Consider the following 16,343-nt stretch of genomic DNA (forward strand, 5'->3'; position numbering starts at 1 on the left):
ATATACATATACGTGTTAATGTTAGCTTCCACTCCGTTAGTCGCTGATGCAGATTGTGCCATATACCAATCTATTACCACCACTTAATCCTAAGAGCAAGTCCATCAAACAAATTATGTTTCAGGTAGGAATGAGCGAGTTCAAAGCATTAGATTATACAAATGATATTCGCCATCAAGTAAATAATACAAACAATCATCATTCCTTAAAAAAATCATTTAATAGATGATCATAATAAACTAAAAAAATCACAATATACGATAATAAGACAATTGGAGAAGAAAGAAAAAAGTAAAAAAAAACATACATGAAACAGTAAAATGATGATAACAATATTTTCGTAAGGTTGTTGAAGAAATCTCTGAATCTGCTGGATGGATATTGAAAACCACATTATTTGCATCGAATTTGGAAAGTACCTAGTTTCCCCAACAGGTTGGTGAAACGAGACTACTATTATTTTACACAATTTTATTTATTTTCACAAACTATTTGAATTGTGTAAAAAAATATAAAATTTTTATTTCGATTGAAGCTATTGTCTTGTCAATTTTCAGCATTGACGAAAGCCATTAAGTGCTCGATGAAGTGCAGCAGTAGCCTCTATAATTTCTCTCAGTTTGTCAGCTCCATTAATAATGAATTTTAAAGCACTTAAATCATACGCGGCTCTATAAATTTCTTTGTTAAGATCTTCAGCTTTCATTGCAGCTTCACCGGCAGCTATGAACATTGCAGCTGGTGTTTCATAGGACGCTAAATCAGCTTTAATGCGCTGGTCAACTAATGCATTGCGTTTGTTGTCTTCCATGTCAGGGTCTGTGTCTTCTATCAGGTATACTATCTAAAATATAAAAACAACACAGTCAATGTGTTAGCGAAAATAACTGATAGCTGGGAGTCTTCAAATTGTAGGTACTTAGATAGGTTTCTTCTTAGCCAAGGTCGCTCCACTTTCAACCACATAATTGGTTACCCTGCCTTGAGACTTGACACGTGTGAACATCGTACTTACATAAATAACATGTTTCTAATTTACTCTTATCATTTTGGTAAAACTTCAGTAACATTTTTAGGGTTCCGTACCCAAAGGGTAAAACGGGACCCTATTGTTTTCGCTCCTCTGTCCGTCCGTCCGTCCGTCCGTCCGTCTGTCACCAGGCTGTATCTCATTAACCGTGATAGTTAGAGAGCTGAAATTTTCACAGATGATGTATTTCTGTTGCCGCTATAGCAATAAATACTGAAAACTAGAATAAAATAAATATTTTGGATTTTTTTTGCTAATTTTTGCTCTGGTACGGAACCCTTCGTGAGCGAGTCCGACTCGCACTTGGCCGGTTTTTTAATTTTTGGCTTGACAATTTGAGCAACTTTCGAATTTCTCGGTTTTCAAAGCATTTGAGCTTGACTGAGAGTCTAGAAAAAGTTTTTTTTAATGATAGTCATACTAACTTTTTTTAATTTCTGTTGTAAAGTTGTCATTAGATCAGCAAGTTCATCTACTGCGGCTTGTGGGTTAGCGAACCCCTCGAGCGCCGAGCTGTTGACGAGTTTCACGTATTCTTCATTATACTTCGTAACACTAAAAAATACAATAGTTTTAGTCACAAAAAAAAACAATAATCTCAGTGTATAATGAATAAGTTTTCACGTAAGTACTTAGTTAACTTACACACAGCCAGATCTCGCTCGAGCTGCAGTGTTAATAAAGTACAATATTGCAGCAAAATGTCGTTGAGGACTGTCCAGGTACGGTATGTCGTCCAACAGGGGTCTAAAACAAGATTGTATATGAACTTCCGACGTTCTAGTCTTTATCTGACTTCAGATCGAATTCCAGTCCAGCGGGGCCCAGCAGGGCCAAGGCCTGCCGGGGCTGCGGGTTGTTCAAAAGAGATACCGCGGCCCTGGTACATAAAAGGCCTATGACGGAACACGACGGTTTTTAGTCAGTAAGAGTCTGACACTCCCTCACCGCTGCTAACCCACAGCGGGAGGGGTCATTTGATGATTTTTAACGTCGGAAAAAAAAAAAAAAAAAAAAAAGATCGAATTCCAGCCACGGCAGCTGTTCTCAACGAAGACGTATTAGTGCACAAGCGTTTGCACAGACAGATGCACCCTCGGTTCCCTCACTCCCGCAAGATGTTGAGACGGCAATCCAACACGAGCAAAGGAAGATGTGGCGCGGACCTGACGGCTTGACGGGTTTAGTTCATCCTACTCTGATCATGATGGTGTACCTAAAACCTTTTTGAATGGAAATAATTAAGACAAACAAACGAGGGTTGCTTCATATTTATGTTATTTAACAATTTTCAATACGTACAAGACCTCTTCCACGACTATTTCACCTTCCGTATACATGGCTGTCAGATGTTGGAGGTACGGCGGCGCGGGCGCAGCGTTATCAGCTACCACGCATGCGCAAACGCAGAACAAAACTAACAGTTGCGTTATCATTGTGATCTGAAAATTTTGGGACATTATTTTCAGTAAATTGTGAAGTATGTCGCTTATTTGGTAATATTAGACCTTTAATTTGCTAAAAAAAATATGAAATTTCGCTGTCAGGATCCTCAATGAGGAGTTGAGTTGGCGGCATTTTAAATGTAAGGGCCTGATATATCCAAATATTTAATCTTAATTTAATATTGTAAAATATGTGAAAGTGACTCTGTATTGTTTATTTGTAAAATAGCTGACGCTACAGATGCATATAGGCAACTTTTTTTGCGGTGAGCAGGATTCTGGGGACCCAGTGAAACTGCGGTTTGATACGATACGAATAGCGAGTTAGATAAAAAGACAATATTAGCGAGTTAGGTAAACTGGAGCCATTGATAGTCTCCTGTTAACAGTTAACTTACAAATTTTCTTGTTAATTATAATTAAAAATCACATTATTTATATTGCTCATTATATGTGACGAATTTATGTACAATAGTGAGATTAACCACAGGATGTTTATAGTTATTTATTATTAATCGGCGTGCAGAATTTTAATCAACTATCGAGAAAAGTACGGAAAATCACAAAATCTTTACAGTTTATGCAAATCTGAGGTTTTCTTGGGAAAACCACTGTAGAGAAGACAAATATGATACAAAGTACCTAGGAAAGTTATAACAATTCTGGCGATACAGCGTTTTTTTTTTTAGAAGATAATTAACAGAATATAAAAGTTGGAATTTATTGCGTTTTATTTCATCATCATAATAATTACTTACGTATTTACATTTAATTAAAAACTATTCTATTAAACAAAACTAAAAGGCATCAAAAAATTCGTCGCCATCGCTGTCGACCGAGAGCGTACCCAAGAGGCTGGCAACATTACCTCGTTGGATCGCCATACTGATCCTTTGTCCGAGGTAATAGCCAGCCTTGTGGTCACAATAAGCGTCAACCAGCCGCCTTGAGAGTTATTTAAATAAAATGTGGGCATTCGGACCCCACGACCCGAGGGTTTCAACCCCAAACGATTGGAAAATTAAAAAAATACTTAATATCATTGACATATAATACAGTGTGGGTATTTCTCTCAACGGTCTATAACAACTATCTTGTATTTGGTCATACTTTATTCGTATTGATAAAAGCGATACAGCCAACATATGCAGGCCAATTGCGGGCAAATGATACATGATTTTTGAATAGCCAAACCTTAAAAAAACTACTTTTAAAATCACTTCAAAGCAAGAGCAATTTTACATTTAGTTTAAAATATTTTAATGAAGAGCTCGTGACGAGAAAAAGCGCGGATCAATCGAACATAAGGTTAGGCAACGCTTGGCGCTTGTTTTTAAGGCACGATAAACGGTCGACATCTTTAATGACAGTCATTACAGGCAGCCAGTAAGTCTGACAACCAGTCTTGCCTTGGGTCATTGGGTAGCCTACTTAACTGGGATGAGAAAGTCAGATAGGCAGTCGCTCCTTGTAAAACACTGGTACTCCGCAGCTACCGATTAGATTGGAAGCCGTCGACGACGTTCAACTTCTAGTGAAAAGTAAAGAATTTTGTACAGTTACGGTAAATATAGAAGTTAAGGCTATACTTTTTTGAAAAATAATATTCAGAACCAAAAATAAACTACAACAATTCAGGCAAAAGTATTTATTTCATGTAGAAGACAAAAAATACTGTTCACAAATAATTTTACAACAGATGCTAATTACGAAAGGATTTTAATAGCAGCCAACTAATCCACTCCAGGTTTTGAGCGATCGATAAACATTAGCAGTCTTCTCAATAGCATCTTTAAGCACGTTTTCTTTATCCTCAACTGCGAATGTAGTTGTGGTGTAGTTCTGTGCTGTTTCCAGTAAGAAGGGATTTATTTTATCTAATGCTTGTGCAGCTGCACCGACAGCCAGGTATACGTCATTTTCCTTCTCAAGATTCTGCTTCAATGTAATGCCTTCGGCTATTAACTCATTAGCATGTTCTAAAGATTCCTCCTTTAAATATGGTTCAACCATGTTAACTATCTAAAAGAAGAATTATGATTAATTCCAACTTAATATTGTAAGTGCGAAACTTCCATAGTTACGGTTTGAATGTTATAGTGCTTGAAGTTGTCCGTACAGGAAGACAAACAAGTTGTAATATAATAAAAACCTCTTTAGTTATATTGCGTAGAACTTCGATAAGCTCGCTGAGTTCAGTCACAACGCCTTGTGGATTGGCGAGGCCCTGTGCTAATGATGCGTTCACAATTTCAGGGTACTGTCCATCATAGTCAGGAATACTAAAAAAAATGTTGCAAATCGTTACTCTGCACTACTGTTAATAAACAATTTCATGAAATCACTGGCATGCAATACTCAAAATCTGAAAAAGATCAGACCGCGCGTCTCCAACACCATCAATAGTATGTATGACAGATGGCACACACACATCTTTTCTGCAACTTTACTCAGTTGTGCTGTTTCTTTGTTGAAGAAAAAGGATCATTTTATTTTATTAGAGGAGATGTTTAACAATTACTAATTAATTAAGAATATGAATTCAGATAAACGTTTCGATTGTCTAATACTTAAACATATTTAAGTGTTTATTATTAACAAAATACTACTCACAAACACCCATCCCTGCGCTTTGCCCCTTCAAGAATTACATTTATAATTGGTATATAATGACGTTTGGGGTCGTCCAGTTGAGGTATATCTCCATCGACTGATCTACATGCAAATATAATAAATTAAAGAAAAATAGCAATCACCAATACTAAAAACAATCTTTATGAATGTTATAATGCCGAAGAGTTTGCTCGATTCTCAGGTTCTACTGGTCCGATTACAAAAATTCGGTATTCTTTAATAGCTATAGAAACATGGATTGCCTTTCGTTATGGGAAATAATTAGATATTTAGGATTTACACGGCGAGAAGTAGTTCATTCACGATACGAGGGACACTGCGGGGAGAACATATGGTATTTGCATGATGATTCTATGCAATATACATGTAGTAGGTACATGACTTGAAAAGAAGTGAGAAAGGAAGGGCCCCCTTTGAACATTGCTGGAGACATACAATGAAATAATGAAACAATATCTACGATTTATAAAAGTTAGAAATAATACTTACAAGACATTTTCCTCCAACGTTGTGAGAGCTGATTGTATTGCCATTTCATAATCCACATATGGTGGTAATTGACTGGTGCTGCCCAGAGCGCAAGCGCAGACCAATGTAAAGAGTTGAGCAAACATTGTCGTCTGGAACAGAAACGAATATGTAACTGTAATGCTTAGGAAAGCATATCACTACTAATCTAGATAACCATTGGTGGATAGACCCCTGTCGGGTTGGATCTTCTTGAAGAACAGTAAAAAAATGCAAGATGTTAATGCATAATAATAATTGATAATAAAATTCAATTGTTCTATACTTATTACTTACCCGGACGTCTTCCCAGAGACAGTGGGATGAGCCGCTCTGCAAAGTAGCCCGGAATAGTTTGATAGAAACGGTAATTATTCCTGCTAAGCGAGCGCGCCTACTTTCTGAGGGGCCAGTAGAGGAGTCGGGGCTTTCGCTCTGAATCCAGAGAGGTAGTGCCTGAACACTACGACACAACTTTCCGCCTCGCTACCTGCCCGCGTTTAGGATGGACAGACCTTTAGTATGGGACGCAACCTGTGTCGATACTCTTGCGCCATCCTACCTTGCAAGCTCTGCGTGCTGTGCTGCTGCTGCCGCTGCGGCTATGGAGAACCTCAAGCGGCGGAAATATAGCGGCCTTGTGGGAAATTATATTTTCGAACCACATTTTATTTAAAGAACTCTAGGCGGCTGGTTGACGCTTTTCGTGACCAGAGGGCTGACTATTACCTCGGACAAAGGATAAGCATAGCGAGCCAACGAGGTAATGCTTCCAGCCTTTTGGGAACGCTCCCACTCGACAGCTATGGCGACGAATTTTTTGATGCCTTTTAGTGTTAGTTTTTTAGTAAAACTAAAAAGGTTGTAATTTTTTTCATAGAATACGTAGTTTTAATTAAAATGTAAATATGATTAAAAATTAATTAAATAAACAAATTGTAGGTCATCTCCCGAGCCTTTTTCCCAATCATGTTGGGGTCGGCTTCCAGTCTAACCGGATTCAGCTGAGTACCAGTGCTTTACAAGAAGCGACTGCCTATCTGACCTCCTCAACCCAGTTACCCGGGCAACCCGATACCCTTTGGTTAGACTGGTGTCAGACTTACTGGCTTCTGACTACCCGTAACGACTGCCAAGGATGTTCAATGACAGCCGGGACCTACAGTTTAACGTGCCATCCGAAACACAGTCCATGGTGTCTAAGATATACTTAGAAAGTACATACAAACTTAGAAAAGTTGCATTGGTACTTGCCTGACCTGGGATCGAACCCGCGCCCTCATACTTGAGAGGTTGGTCCTTTACCCACTAGGCCACCACGACTTTTAATCAAATAAACAAATTGTAGGTATAATATATTAAAAGAATACTTCAAAAACTGGAAGGTACTTACCGGTGTAGGTAATTCTTGACAATGAACGTTCAATAGACTCAACCACACTTTATACTGTTCCAGATTTGTTTCGAATTATTTCAATTATCCACACCGGGTTATTTAATTGACATGAAAATTGAAAATATTTGAAAGATAAGGTTTTATAGACATAATTTATTTTATTTCCACGGTCAATTCCTGATAAAGGAATTCGAAAAAGATGAAAGATGAATTTAAGAATGTTGTTTCACCGAGTAACGTTGGGTTATTCCGAGATTCATCATAACCGCGAAGAAATTAGTGGAAGAATATTAATATTCGAGTTTTGGCATTTTGAGTCGGCTTCCAAGTCTTACCAGATACAACTGCTTGAATGACCTACTCAACCCAAGCAGTTACGTTACGGGGTTATTCGGATAACCCTTGGTTACTCAAATTGAAAAACATTAATTAAATTATATATTCTACAATGCTGATTAACCAGTGCTCTTCGAACATTAAAACTAAAAACTAGTCCCAGTCTGCATTGGCCAGTAGATATATACCTTATACCTTAAAGACTAACATACATATTTGATTATCAAAAATAATAGCATAACCATAACTCCCGCCTTTTACTGCTCGTATTCCAAAGTCAAGAATGAACCTAATATTGAGCCCTGTGGCACGCCAGATTAAACTGAAAAACCTGAAGATTTGACGCCTATGACATCCCAGTCTTGCATCCTTGTATTTCAATATGAGTCTATTGCTCCAAGAGCTACATTTTAGACTCCGTGATAGCTTAATTTACGTAAAAACGTATCACGATGAACGCAATCGATAGGAGATCAAAAAATACTCAAAAGAACCAGGATCTGTTGCTGAAAGATCTTTTGTAAAGCCATATTGTTCACTATGATCATTACCATCTTACCTGATTTAGATTTAAATAACGGCAAAAACGGCTTTATTTGTTTCATGAGGTCTGAAAAAACTTATACTTATAACTTCAAGTTATTAAATTCCGAATTCAATTTACAAAATTTTGAATTCATAAGGTCCTTAGATCCAACATATTATGCAGGCCAGAATAATCTTAAAAAAAAGAAACACCGACTTCTTAGCTCATAAAAAGAAAATAATATGACTTAAGTTCACTGACTTCTATTCTAATCATGTCATAAGTTCATTTTTGTATAATAAACTATTTTACAAGATTGCAACGTTTATATTCCTAGTGAAAGAGTAAAGAATATAATAAGGAACCAATTTTATTTGAGAAACATAGGTTTACACTATCAAATAAGTGCCCGTTCTTCTCCACTAGAAGACACTTAGGTATGGAATGGTCATCTAAATTCAATATTGACAATTCTTTTGATTTTCATAAGTTCTATCAAAGGCCTTGAAAATAAATTATTTGACTTTGTCTTTAACACTGTTGCGAAATAATTTTTAGTGATGAAAATCAACAACAACAATTTAGGGCCAAATATTTATTTAAAGGAGAAAACAAAAAAAATGATTTTAAGAATGACAAAATTCGTATATATCTCAAACAATGTAGCCAAATAAGCAAAAGAATATTATTTTAGGCAAGTTCTAGCAAGAGTGTTGCCTCTTCCAGTAATTATAGTTTCGGTAAACGGCAGCAGTCTTATCAATAGCATCTTTAAGTATGTATTCTTTATCCTCAACTGCGAATGTAGTTGTGGTGTAGTCCTTTGACGCTTTCAGTAAAAAGGGGTTTATTTTATACAATGCTACTGCAGCTTCTCCGAGAGCCACGTACATGTTATTTTGATCAGTAAGATTGCCCTTTAAAATAATTCCTTCGGATATTAATTGATTAGCATGTACCCCGCCGGTTGTTACACCTTCTCTAACGATCTCAGCTACCTGAAAGAAGAGTTATGATCAACGTACCTTAATATTGTAAATTGAGAAAATTTTTTAATACGATTTGTTTGGTTTGCAGCTAGAACGGCGGTGGTTCAGAGCTGGTATGTTGGCCCGATACTGCTAAATTAATAATGTCAAAATCGAATAGAAATTGAATCGCAATGGCATTTTTAACCATATCGGGCATTCTGTTACTAATAAAAGACCAATCATATTCCAAAGAAATTTGATTGGTGTGTCATTTGGTCTATACGGTAGTTTGCTCTACAATCGTATTGCGATCGTAAATCATTTGCAGACAATATGCTTCATTTTTGAATCACAGAAGTGGATAAAAACGTTTATTTAAAAGAAAAAATAGAGGAATGCCACATACGCTCCAATCGTAATTGAGTCGTGATTGGATCTCAATCGGATGTGAATCGTATGTCGCTTAAGTAAAATTAGCAGAATCGTGCCCCTGGTTTGTCTCGGGGTGTTGTGGCTTCCAGTCTAACCGGATGCAGCTGAGTACCAGAGTTTAACAAGCAGCGACTGCCTATCTGACTTCCTCAACTCTGTTACCCGGGTAACCCTGCTTCATCGGCTTCTTCTGACCACTCGTAATGACTGCCAAAGATGTTCAAATGACAGCCGGGACCTACAGTTTATCGTGCCCTCCGAAACACGTTCATTGGCGTCCAATATTTAAGTACTTAGAAAGTACATACAAACGTAATAAAGTTGCATTGATGCTTGCCTGATCAGTAACTGAACCCACTCTCAAACATGAGAGGTTGGTTCTTTGCCTACTACTTAGGCCACCACGAAATATGTTGTAATATAATAAATACCTCTTTTGTTATATTCTCTAGATCTGCGATTAGCCCTTTGATTTCAGTAACAACTTCTTGTGTATTGGCAAGGCCCTGTGCTAATGAACCGTTGATGATTTCAGGATAGTGTGAATCATAATCAATAAGACTGAAAAAACATTGTTAATCGTTATTAAGTTTCTAAAGAGTTCCACGGAAATCTTATTAACTTGATGCAAACAATTGATTTGGATAAACTTAAACTACTTATGTAGTGACTTATGTATGATAGTATCAATATAAAATAGAAGAAGAATTATTTTTGTGGACATTAGTTACTACTTACAGACAACCACTTCTCTCAGATCCTGCTTTATTAATTACATTTATAATCTGTGTATAATGGCGTCTGGGGTCGTTCAGTTGAGGTATGTTTCCATCCATTGATCTATATGCAAATGTAATGTAAATAACGTTAGAAAAAAAAATGAATACCTACAGAATACTTTAAAGAATCACACGGTTACCCTTGGTAAAACTGGGTGCAAGAACTTTTGGCTTCTGTTTACCCGTAACAGCTACTAAAAATGGTCAAATGGCAGCCGGACCCAACAAATTACAGTGCCTTCAGAAACATGGGAGAATTCCTCATGACGGTTGCCCTCGAACCAACCGAGCCACTTTGTCATCGATCGACTGTGGGGCTTTTACTTAGCCACGAGTTACTCTAAATTCCTGAAGTACTAAAGTAAAAAGCTAGAAATATGTAATAGGTACTCACACGACATTTTCTATCAGTGTTGCCCAAGTTTCACCAATTACCTCGTCATATTCCAGATATGGTGATTGAGCCAAGCCTACAGCGCAAGCGCAGGCCAATACGAAGAATTGAACAAACATTGTCATCTGGAACACAAGGGAATAATTGTAATTCTTATTCAGACAAAATATGTATATTACCGGTCTCTTCCAACGTATCGACTATCTAGGTACACCAACAGCTATTTTGTGAATAAAAGACAACAACTTATTCTCTTTCTTTAAAAACATCAAGTTAACCGTAAAGATTTTCAGAGATCTAATTACAAACTGATATCATTTACTGCAGAATTACAATGGACAATTACATTGTTAGTCACTTAATTTAATAAGAATTATAAGTTAGAGAAGTTACTTACTCGGTTCATGATTTTGACAATGAATGTCCGACTGGAGCGATCACATTTTATATTGCTCTAGATTTGTTACGAATTATAAAAATTTACCACACTCAACTGCAATAAGGCAACTTAATTAACATTTTAAAAGTAACATAATTAAAGATAAGGATTCACATATTTCTTACTGGCTGAGCGGTCTTTTATATCGTACTAGCTTCTGCCAGCGGTTTCACCCGCATCCCGTGGGAACCTCTGCACGAACCCGGATAAAAAGTAGCCTATAGCCTTCCTCGATAAATGGGCTATCTAACACCGAAAGAATTGTTCAAATCGGACCAGTAGTTCCTGAGATTAGCGCGTTCAAACAAAAAAAACAAACTCTTCAGCTTTATAATTATAATATTAGTATAGATAAAGTATAAACTTTGAATGGAGCCAAATTTGTCCAGCCATTCTCGAGTTTTAGTGAAACTAACGAGCAGCAATTCATTACATATAAATATAAGATTCTTCCACGGATAATTTACTGATCAAAGAATTGAAAACTTATCTACATTTCAGTAAAGTTCGACGATTTTTTCAGTTTCAGGACATCCTTTGAACCTATGAGCCTTGGAAGATCTCAAAACTGAAGCTAAGTACATGAAAATTGTTGCTGTGCATTTGTGCTAACTGACCCCTTTTTCTAGTACCTATGTAGTTGCAAATGCGACTGCAGAGCATTGGGCCTAGGGTCCAATTCCTGGGCTAGATCGACATCGTAAGGAGATGAAAGAAATAACAATGAATGGATTGTGTGAAAGCCGAAATGGCTGGAAAGAATGTCAATTGTGAAGAATAGGTAAAGAATAGAAAAAAAAGCATGGAAGAGGATGTTACGCGGCCTCGATCATGAATTAAATTGGGATAAGGATGACGACGGTATCTATATTTTTTTTAATCGTCGCCCTTGGCTTCAACATACCATCCCGTATTAATTTATACACGCCTCGTCTAATTGCTTTTACACACTTTCGATTAACTAAAAATTATAATTTGTTTAGAATCTGCTAAGATGTTACAGTGCGAAAAAATTATTAAACTTTATTGAATTATTTTGGGAAAGTCGTTGTCAAAGTTTTACAATTTCATTTATTTAAAGAGATAAAATGAATTTATTTACAAATAACTTTTACATAATCTTTATAATGAATATATATACAACTTACAAGTAACTTATTACCTACTATGTTCACTTACTATGAATATTAAAAAAATTGCATCAAAAAACTCCTCATCGCTACCCACTGAGAGTGTACCCAAGAGGCTGGCAGCATTGCCACGTTGGATGGCAATTTATTAAAAAGTAAAATCTCTTAAAATTGTATTAATTTCAGTAAATCAACATACAGAAACTCGACGACCATATTATTAGTCTTTTGTTTTGTTAAATGTTTTCATGAAGATGAAGATAAAACACACTTTATAGTTTGTTGTAACTCAAAATACCGCAAACGCCGTAGGAATGACGAAGAGTCATTGTTTCTCAAAATCTAAACTTAATTTAACATTTCTTTCATTTAGTTTCAGAAAAGCCAGCAGAGGCCCTTTCGTGCATTCGGTGTGACCTATGACATCCCAAGTGTATTATCGATCTTAATTAACACTTATTTTGATGATTAGAATAGGTATTAACTAATCCCGAGAGGAAGGCCCACGAATAAATTGGTCAAATTGTATCCTCAACATTTAATACCTGACGTGATCCCGGTTACTCATTTGCCCCGGTTGAGGAGGTCAGATAGGCAGTCGCTCCTTGTAAAACACTGGTACTGCATCCGGTTAGACTGGAAGCCGACCGAAATATAAGTAAGACGGGAAAAGGCTCGTGAGATGAAACGATTCCTGTCAGGACCACTATGCGTTCATTTCCTATTTACGTAGAACTCATTATTCCTTCACATTTAATGTTTTAGTTTTAGCAAAGCGAGTAATATTGAGAACCACTGTTCGTACAAATTACTAGTCATAATAAAGAACACGCAAACTGTAATTAGTTATAACGGTATAAATACAGAATACAGTTTTATTTCAATTTACTAACGACAAGCTGCATTTATTGGGTAAGCAAAACTAATTAATTAATTAGAAGCGAACTGCCCCGACGTCGCGCGGGTGCTGGATGTTTGTATTATTATACATATAAACCTTCCTCTTCAGTCACTCTTTCTATTAAAAAAACCCGCATCAAAATCCGTTGCGAAGGTTTAAGCATACCTACATAGGGATATAAGGACAGAGAAAGCGACTTTGTTTTATTCTATGTAGTGATTCTTTTGAAAAGTTACATACGCTGACCTTGCCTTAGCCTGCGAAATTTTACCTACCGTATTTCTTACAGAAACAATGCAGCACATAATATCAGCAATCCTTTGCGCCTCGTTTATTCAAGCAAAACCTCAGAACCAAGCTCACTACCTTAGCACTTATAGCAATTATATGAAGCCTTTGACGTACTTCGCGCCCTCGCCGCTTTATTCTCCAAACGTACCAAGTCCTTACCCCGAATCAATTGCAAGCTATTACGACGGTAACAGACGGACACCGGACTATTCCAAATTTAGTTCCGGGCCATATGTGCTATACCCAAGGGCCAATTTCCGCGAGCCCAAACTTTCAAAACCAGAAGCAGAACCCTTCTCGCTTGATTTAGACGATGTTACAAATACTCAACCTGAGGATGCTTCCTCTGAACTAGATTTCGCAATAGAGAATAAGGCTGAGGTGAAGGAAGAAGACTCCGACGTTTCCGACTCGACATATTACGAGGATCTTGAATTAACAGAGAACTTTGCCAATTATTTGAGGAGAAGAACGTAAGTAAATGAAAGAAATATCTGTTCCTTTAGCAGGTCCTGAGAACATTCTATGTTGTGCGGCTCGTTGCCTATCGTTAATGCTTACAAACTTTTGAGATAGCCATACTTAAATATGCTGATATTCTCAAACTGTGAGCGCTGTTGACACAAGAAGTTTCGAGCCCTGATCGTGACGATGTAAACACAATCCTTCAATTTTTCGCAGTCATGTGGAATCAAGATCATCCGTGAATGACGCTGCACACCAGTACAACGCGCTTTTAGCAGTTCTGTTGGCTCTGGCTAAAGCCATCAGAAACGCATGCTCTAAGTAAGTTCTAACTTAACCAGATTCACTACAACCTGAATACTTGGGTGTATTGTGTTGTAACTAGGTGTGGTACCTAGATACAACACAATACACCTAAGTATCTAATCTTGCCGAACTTGATGGTGGCTCGTAGCGTAGCTAATTTTGTCCTCGCTGGTGCCTCATAAGCATTTCTGCGAAGCAACTCGCACGATGTGCCGGGCCGCTATAAACTGTAGCCGGGTTGTGGAGTCAGATAGACCAACAAAACACTACCTACTGTAAAAATATAGGGCAAGCCCGGTGGGGGGAAAAATAGTAAACAATATATTGCTATGTGGAGTCCGAAAACCATAACAGGACGTCTGCGAGCTGGTATTTGGCATGGATATTATGTAGGTACGAAGTATTTATACATCCATGGTACTTGGTACCTACGAAGACAAATTAACAATAAACCTTTCATAAGGTAATCTTTCTACCTGCAGCGTCGACGAAGTATACGACCAAATATACGCAACCACCGTCGAAACTTACTTCAAATATGGAATTCACAATGCGGAAAAAGTTGCCGCATTGATGGAAGAGTATATCCAGAGAGGAAGCTCGCGCATATCTAAGGTTATTAATTTTATTAATAAATAATAATATTTTATTATATAAGGTTAGAATTTAGTTTTGGGTTCCTTTTTGTCCAACTAACCAGTAGAATTTGTTAGGATCAATTACACTGGTCTACAATTTTTTTTTTGTCCCAATGGTGAAATATATAATTTCTTGTAGAATATTTGATATGTAATCGAATACCCCTCGTATTGGGTTGCCCGGGTAACTGGATTGAGGTCAGATAGGCAGACACTGCTTGTAAAACACTGGTATTCAGCTGCATCCGGTTAGACTGGAAGCCGACCCCAACATAGCTGGGAAAAGGCTCAGGAGATGAATCGGAAAATGCATGAAAGCCTATGTTTCACTTTTGACAAACTTCAAAACTCAAAACAAGACGAAAATAAAAATCGATTATTCTAAATATTCCAGATAAAAAAACTGAGAGCAGACCTTTGCGACAAAGAACTGTACTGCCCGCCAGTCATCGAAAGCAGAATCAAAAACGCTCCTTTAATTTATGTCAAGGAATTGGAAATACTGGAAGCCATAGCACATTTAGCAAGAACTTACTACTCTTACTTGGTGGAATTCAACGATGCAGCTCAGAAGGGCACCGTTCTAGCTTACCTTCAGACTAATAAGGACAGAGTCAAGGTCTATGTAATGAGTGTGGTCAATGCCGTCAATCATTTAACTGACAAGCCTGTGAAATGCGATGGAGCATGAGAACAGATAACAGATGTTATCAGTAAATGGAAATTAAAATGGATTGTAGAGGTTGTTTTTTTTTAACAATATTTAATTATTACCTTTCAGTCGTAATAGTATTTTTTGCATCTTTAGGTAATGGTTAGAGTTTAGGGAATGTAAAAAAACCACAGTTGTACAGCACACAATCAAACATTTAATTCTAAAATACATATTAAAAATTAACAACATAAAATGGATACGTCAGTCTATACAAGTTTAATATATTATTCACTCTCTATTTTATATAAATAACTCTTTTTCTATAAATAGTAGTCAGCTATTAACTCTTAAGATACTACATTTTAATATACAAGGAATTTTAGAAAGAATGTTTAGGCATTAGATACGTTAGGAAGAAAGTTTTTTTAATATCGAAAGTTTTGTTTAATTATAATTACGGAAAGTGTGTATTGACGCATTAATAATATGTATTTTCATTTATAGTCTGAGAGAAAAGAACGTTTAAGTCATATTTTTAGCTTTACTTATTGACAATTTACTTATTTATTTGAACTATTGAAAAGCATGTAATAAGGAATGCATTTGGTTATCAACAACTGAAATCGATGGATATGTTGTAACGTTTTTGTCTCTTAAACTATTAGTATTACCACATGAAAATTTTCACCTGTCAGATCACATTATAGAAAATATAATTAAGCTTATTGCTGGCAGCACAGTTATTTTCTATGATTATGATATTGAACAGTTGAAAACAAATAAACAAAACAAAACGCATCTCGTAAACTGATTAATTTAACTTCTAACTGATTCACACAATCTCAATTTTTATTCGTAACACACCGGAACAAACACACTTTTTCAAAATTCAATCAAAAATGATATTTTTGGTTCCGAAGCCATTTTGGAACATAATTCACTTGAAAACAGAGTTCTATGAAGACGAGACGATATTTTTAAATTAAATTGGGTTTTCATAGTTGACCTCGAGAATAGCAAAGACCGACAAATGAATTTTTAATTACATATTGGACTATCTCTGTTGAA

General features: G+C 36.6%; 4 protein-coding genes across 4 annotated transcripts in view; 1 reads left to right on the top strand and 3 right to left on the bottom strand.

Moving 5' to 3' along the window:
- Positions 1-553: 553 nt before the first annotated feature.
- LOC124643804 lies at positions 554-2,467 on the bottom strand. The gene is made up of 4 exons (XM_047182906.1): positions 2,333-2,467; positions 1,676-1,777; positions 1,456-1,585; positions 554-844 (listed from the first exon to the last, which is right to left on the bottom strand). The coding sequence occupies exons 1-4, from the start codon at positions 2,464-2,466 to the stop codon at positions 554-556; spliced, it is 657 nt and encodes a 218-aa protein (XP_047038862.1). The 5' UTR covers position 2,467.
- A 6,090-nt stretch (positions 2,468-8,557) lies between these two features.
- On the bottom strand, positions 8,558-10,575 carry LOC124642621. The gene is made up of 4 exons (XM_047181136.1): positions 10,451-10,575; positions 10,016-10,117; positions 9,709-9,838; positions 8,558-8,872 (listed from the first exon to the last, which is right to left on the bottom strand). The coding sequence occupies exons 1-4, from the start codon at positions 10,573-10,575 to the stop codon at positions 8,576-8,578; spliced, it is 654 nt and encodes a 217-aa protein (XP_047037092.1). The 3' UTR covers positions 8,558-8,575.
- A 2,639-nt stretch (positions 10,576-13,214) lies between these two features.
- LOC124642628 lies at positions 13,215-15,333 on the top strand. Its single transcript, XM_047181147.1, has 4 exons — positions 13,215-13,684; positions 13,893-13,997; positions 14,465-14,597; positions 15,015-15,333. The coding sequence occupies exons 1-4, from the start codon at positions 13,215-13,217 to the stop codon at positions 15,309-15,311; spliced, it is 1,005 nt and encodes a 334-aa protein (XP_047037103.1). The 3' UTR covers positions 15,312-15,333.
- Positions 15,334-15,469: 136 nt separating this feature from the next.
- LOC124639181 (fizzy-related protein homolog) overlaps positions 15,470-16,343 on the bottom strand; it is a 42,390-nt gene continuing 41,516 nt past the window's right edge. Inside the window, exon 10 of the mRNA XM_047176430.1 lies at positions 15,470-16,317. The gene's annotated coding sequence lies outside the window, so the exon portion shown is untranslated. The remainder of the gene's footprint in view (positions 16,318-16,343) is intronic.

Source organism: Helicoverpa zea, chromosome 2 (genome assembly GCF_022581195.2).
Source record: "Helicoverpa zea isolate HzStark_Cry1AcR chromosome 2, ilHelZeax1.1, whole genome shotgun sequence".
Lineage (NCBI taxonomy): Eukaryota > Metazoa > Arthropoda > Insecta > Lepidoptera > Noctuidae > Helicoverpa > Helicoverpa zea.

Coding starts and splice junctions, on each gene's coding strand:
- LOC124643804 (XM_047182906.1), bottom strand. CDS start 2,466: ATGATAACGCAACTGTTAGTTTTGTTCTGCGTTTGCGCATGCGTGGTA. Junction 1,586..1,675: donor CGAGCGAGATCTGGCTGTGT/GTAAGTTAACTA, acceptor TGTATTTTTTAG/TGTTACGAAGTATAATGAAG. Junction 845..1,455: donor TACAACAGAAATTAAAAAAA/GTTAGTATGACT, acceptor TTTATATTTTAG/ATAGTATACCTGATAGAAGA.
- LOC124642621 (XM_047181136.1), bottom strand. CDS start 10,575: ATGACAATGTTTGTTCAATTCTTCGTATTGGCCTGCGCTTGCGCTGTA. Junction 9,839..10,015: donor TCTGAGAGAAGTGGTTGTCT/GTAAGTAGTAAC, acceptor ATGTTTTTTCAG/TCTTATTGATTATGATTCAC. Junction 8,873..9,708: donor TAGAGAATATAACAAAAGAG/GTATTTATTATA, acceptor CTCTTCTTTCAG/GTAGCTGAGATCGTTAGAGA.
- LOC124642628 (XM_047181147.1), top strand. CDS start 13,215: ATGCAGCACATAATATCAGCAATCCTTTGCGCCTCGTTTATTCAAGCA. Junction 13,998..14,464: donor ATCAGAAACGCATGCTCTAA/GTAAGTTCTAAC, acceptor TTCTACCTGCAG/CGTCGACGAAGTATACGACC. Junction 14,598..15,014: donor GAAGCTCGCGCATATCTAAG/GTTATTAATTTT, acceptor TAAATATTCCAG/ATAAAAAAACTGAGAGCAGA.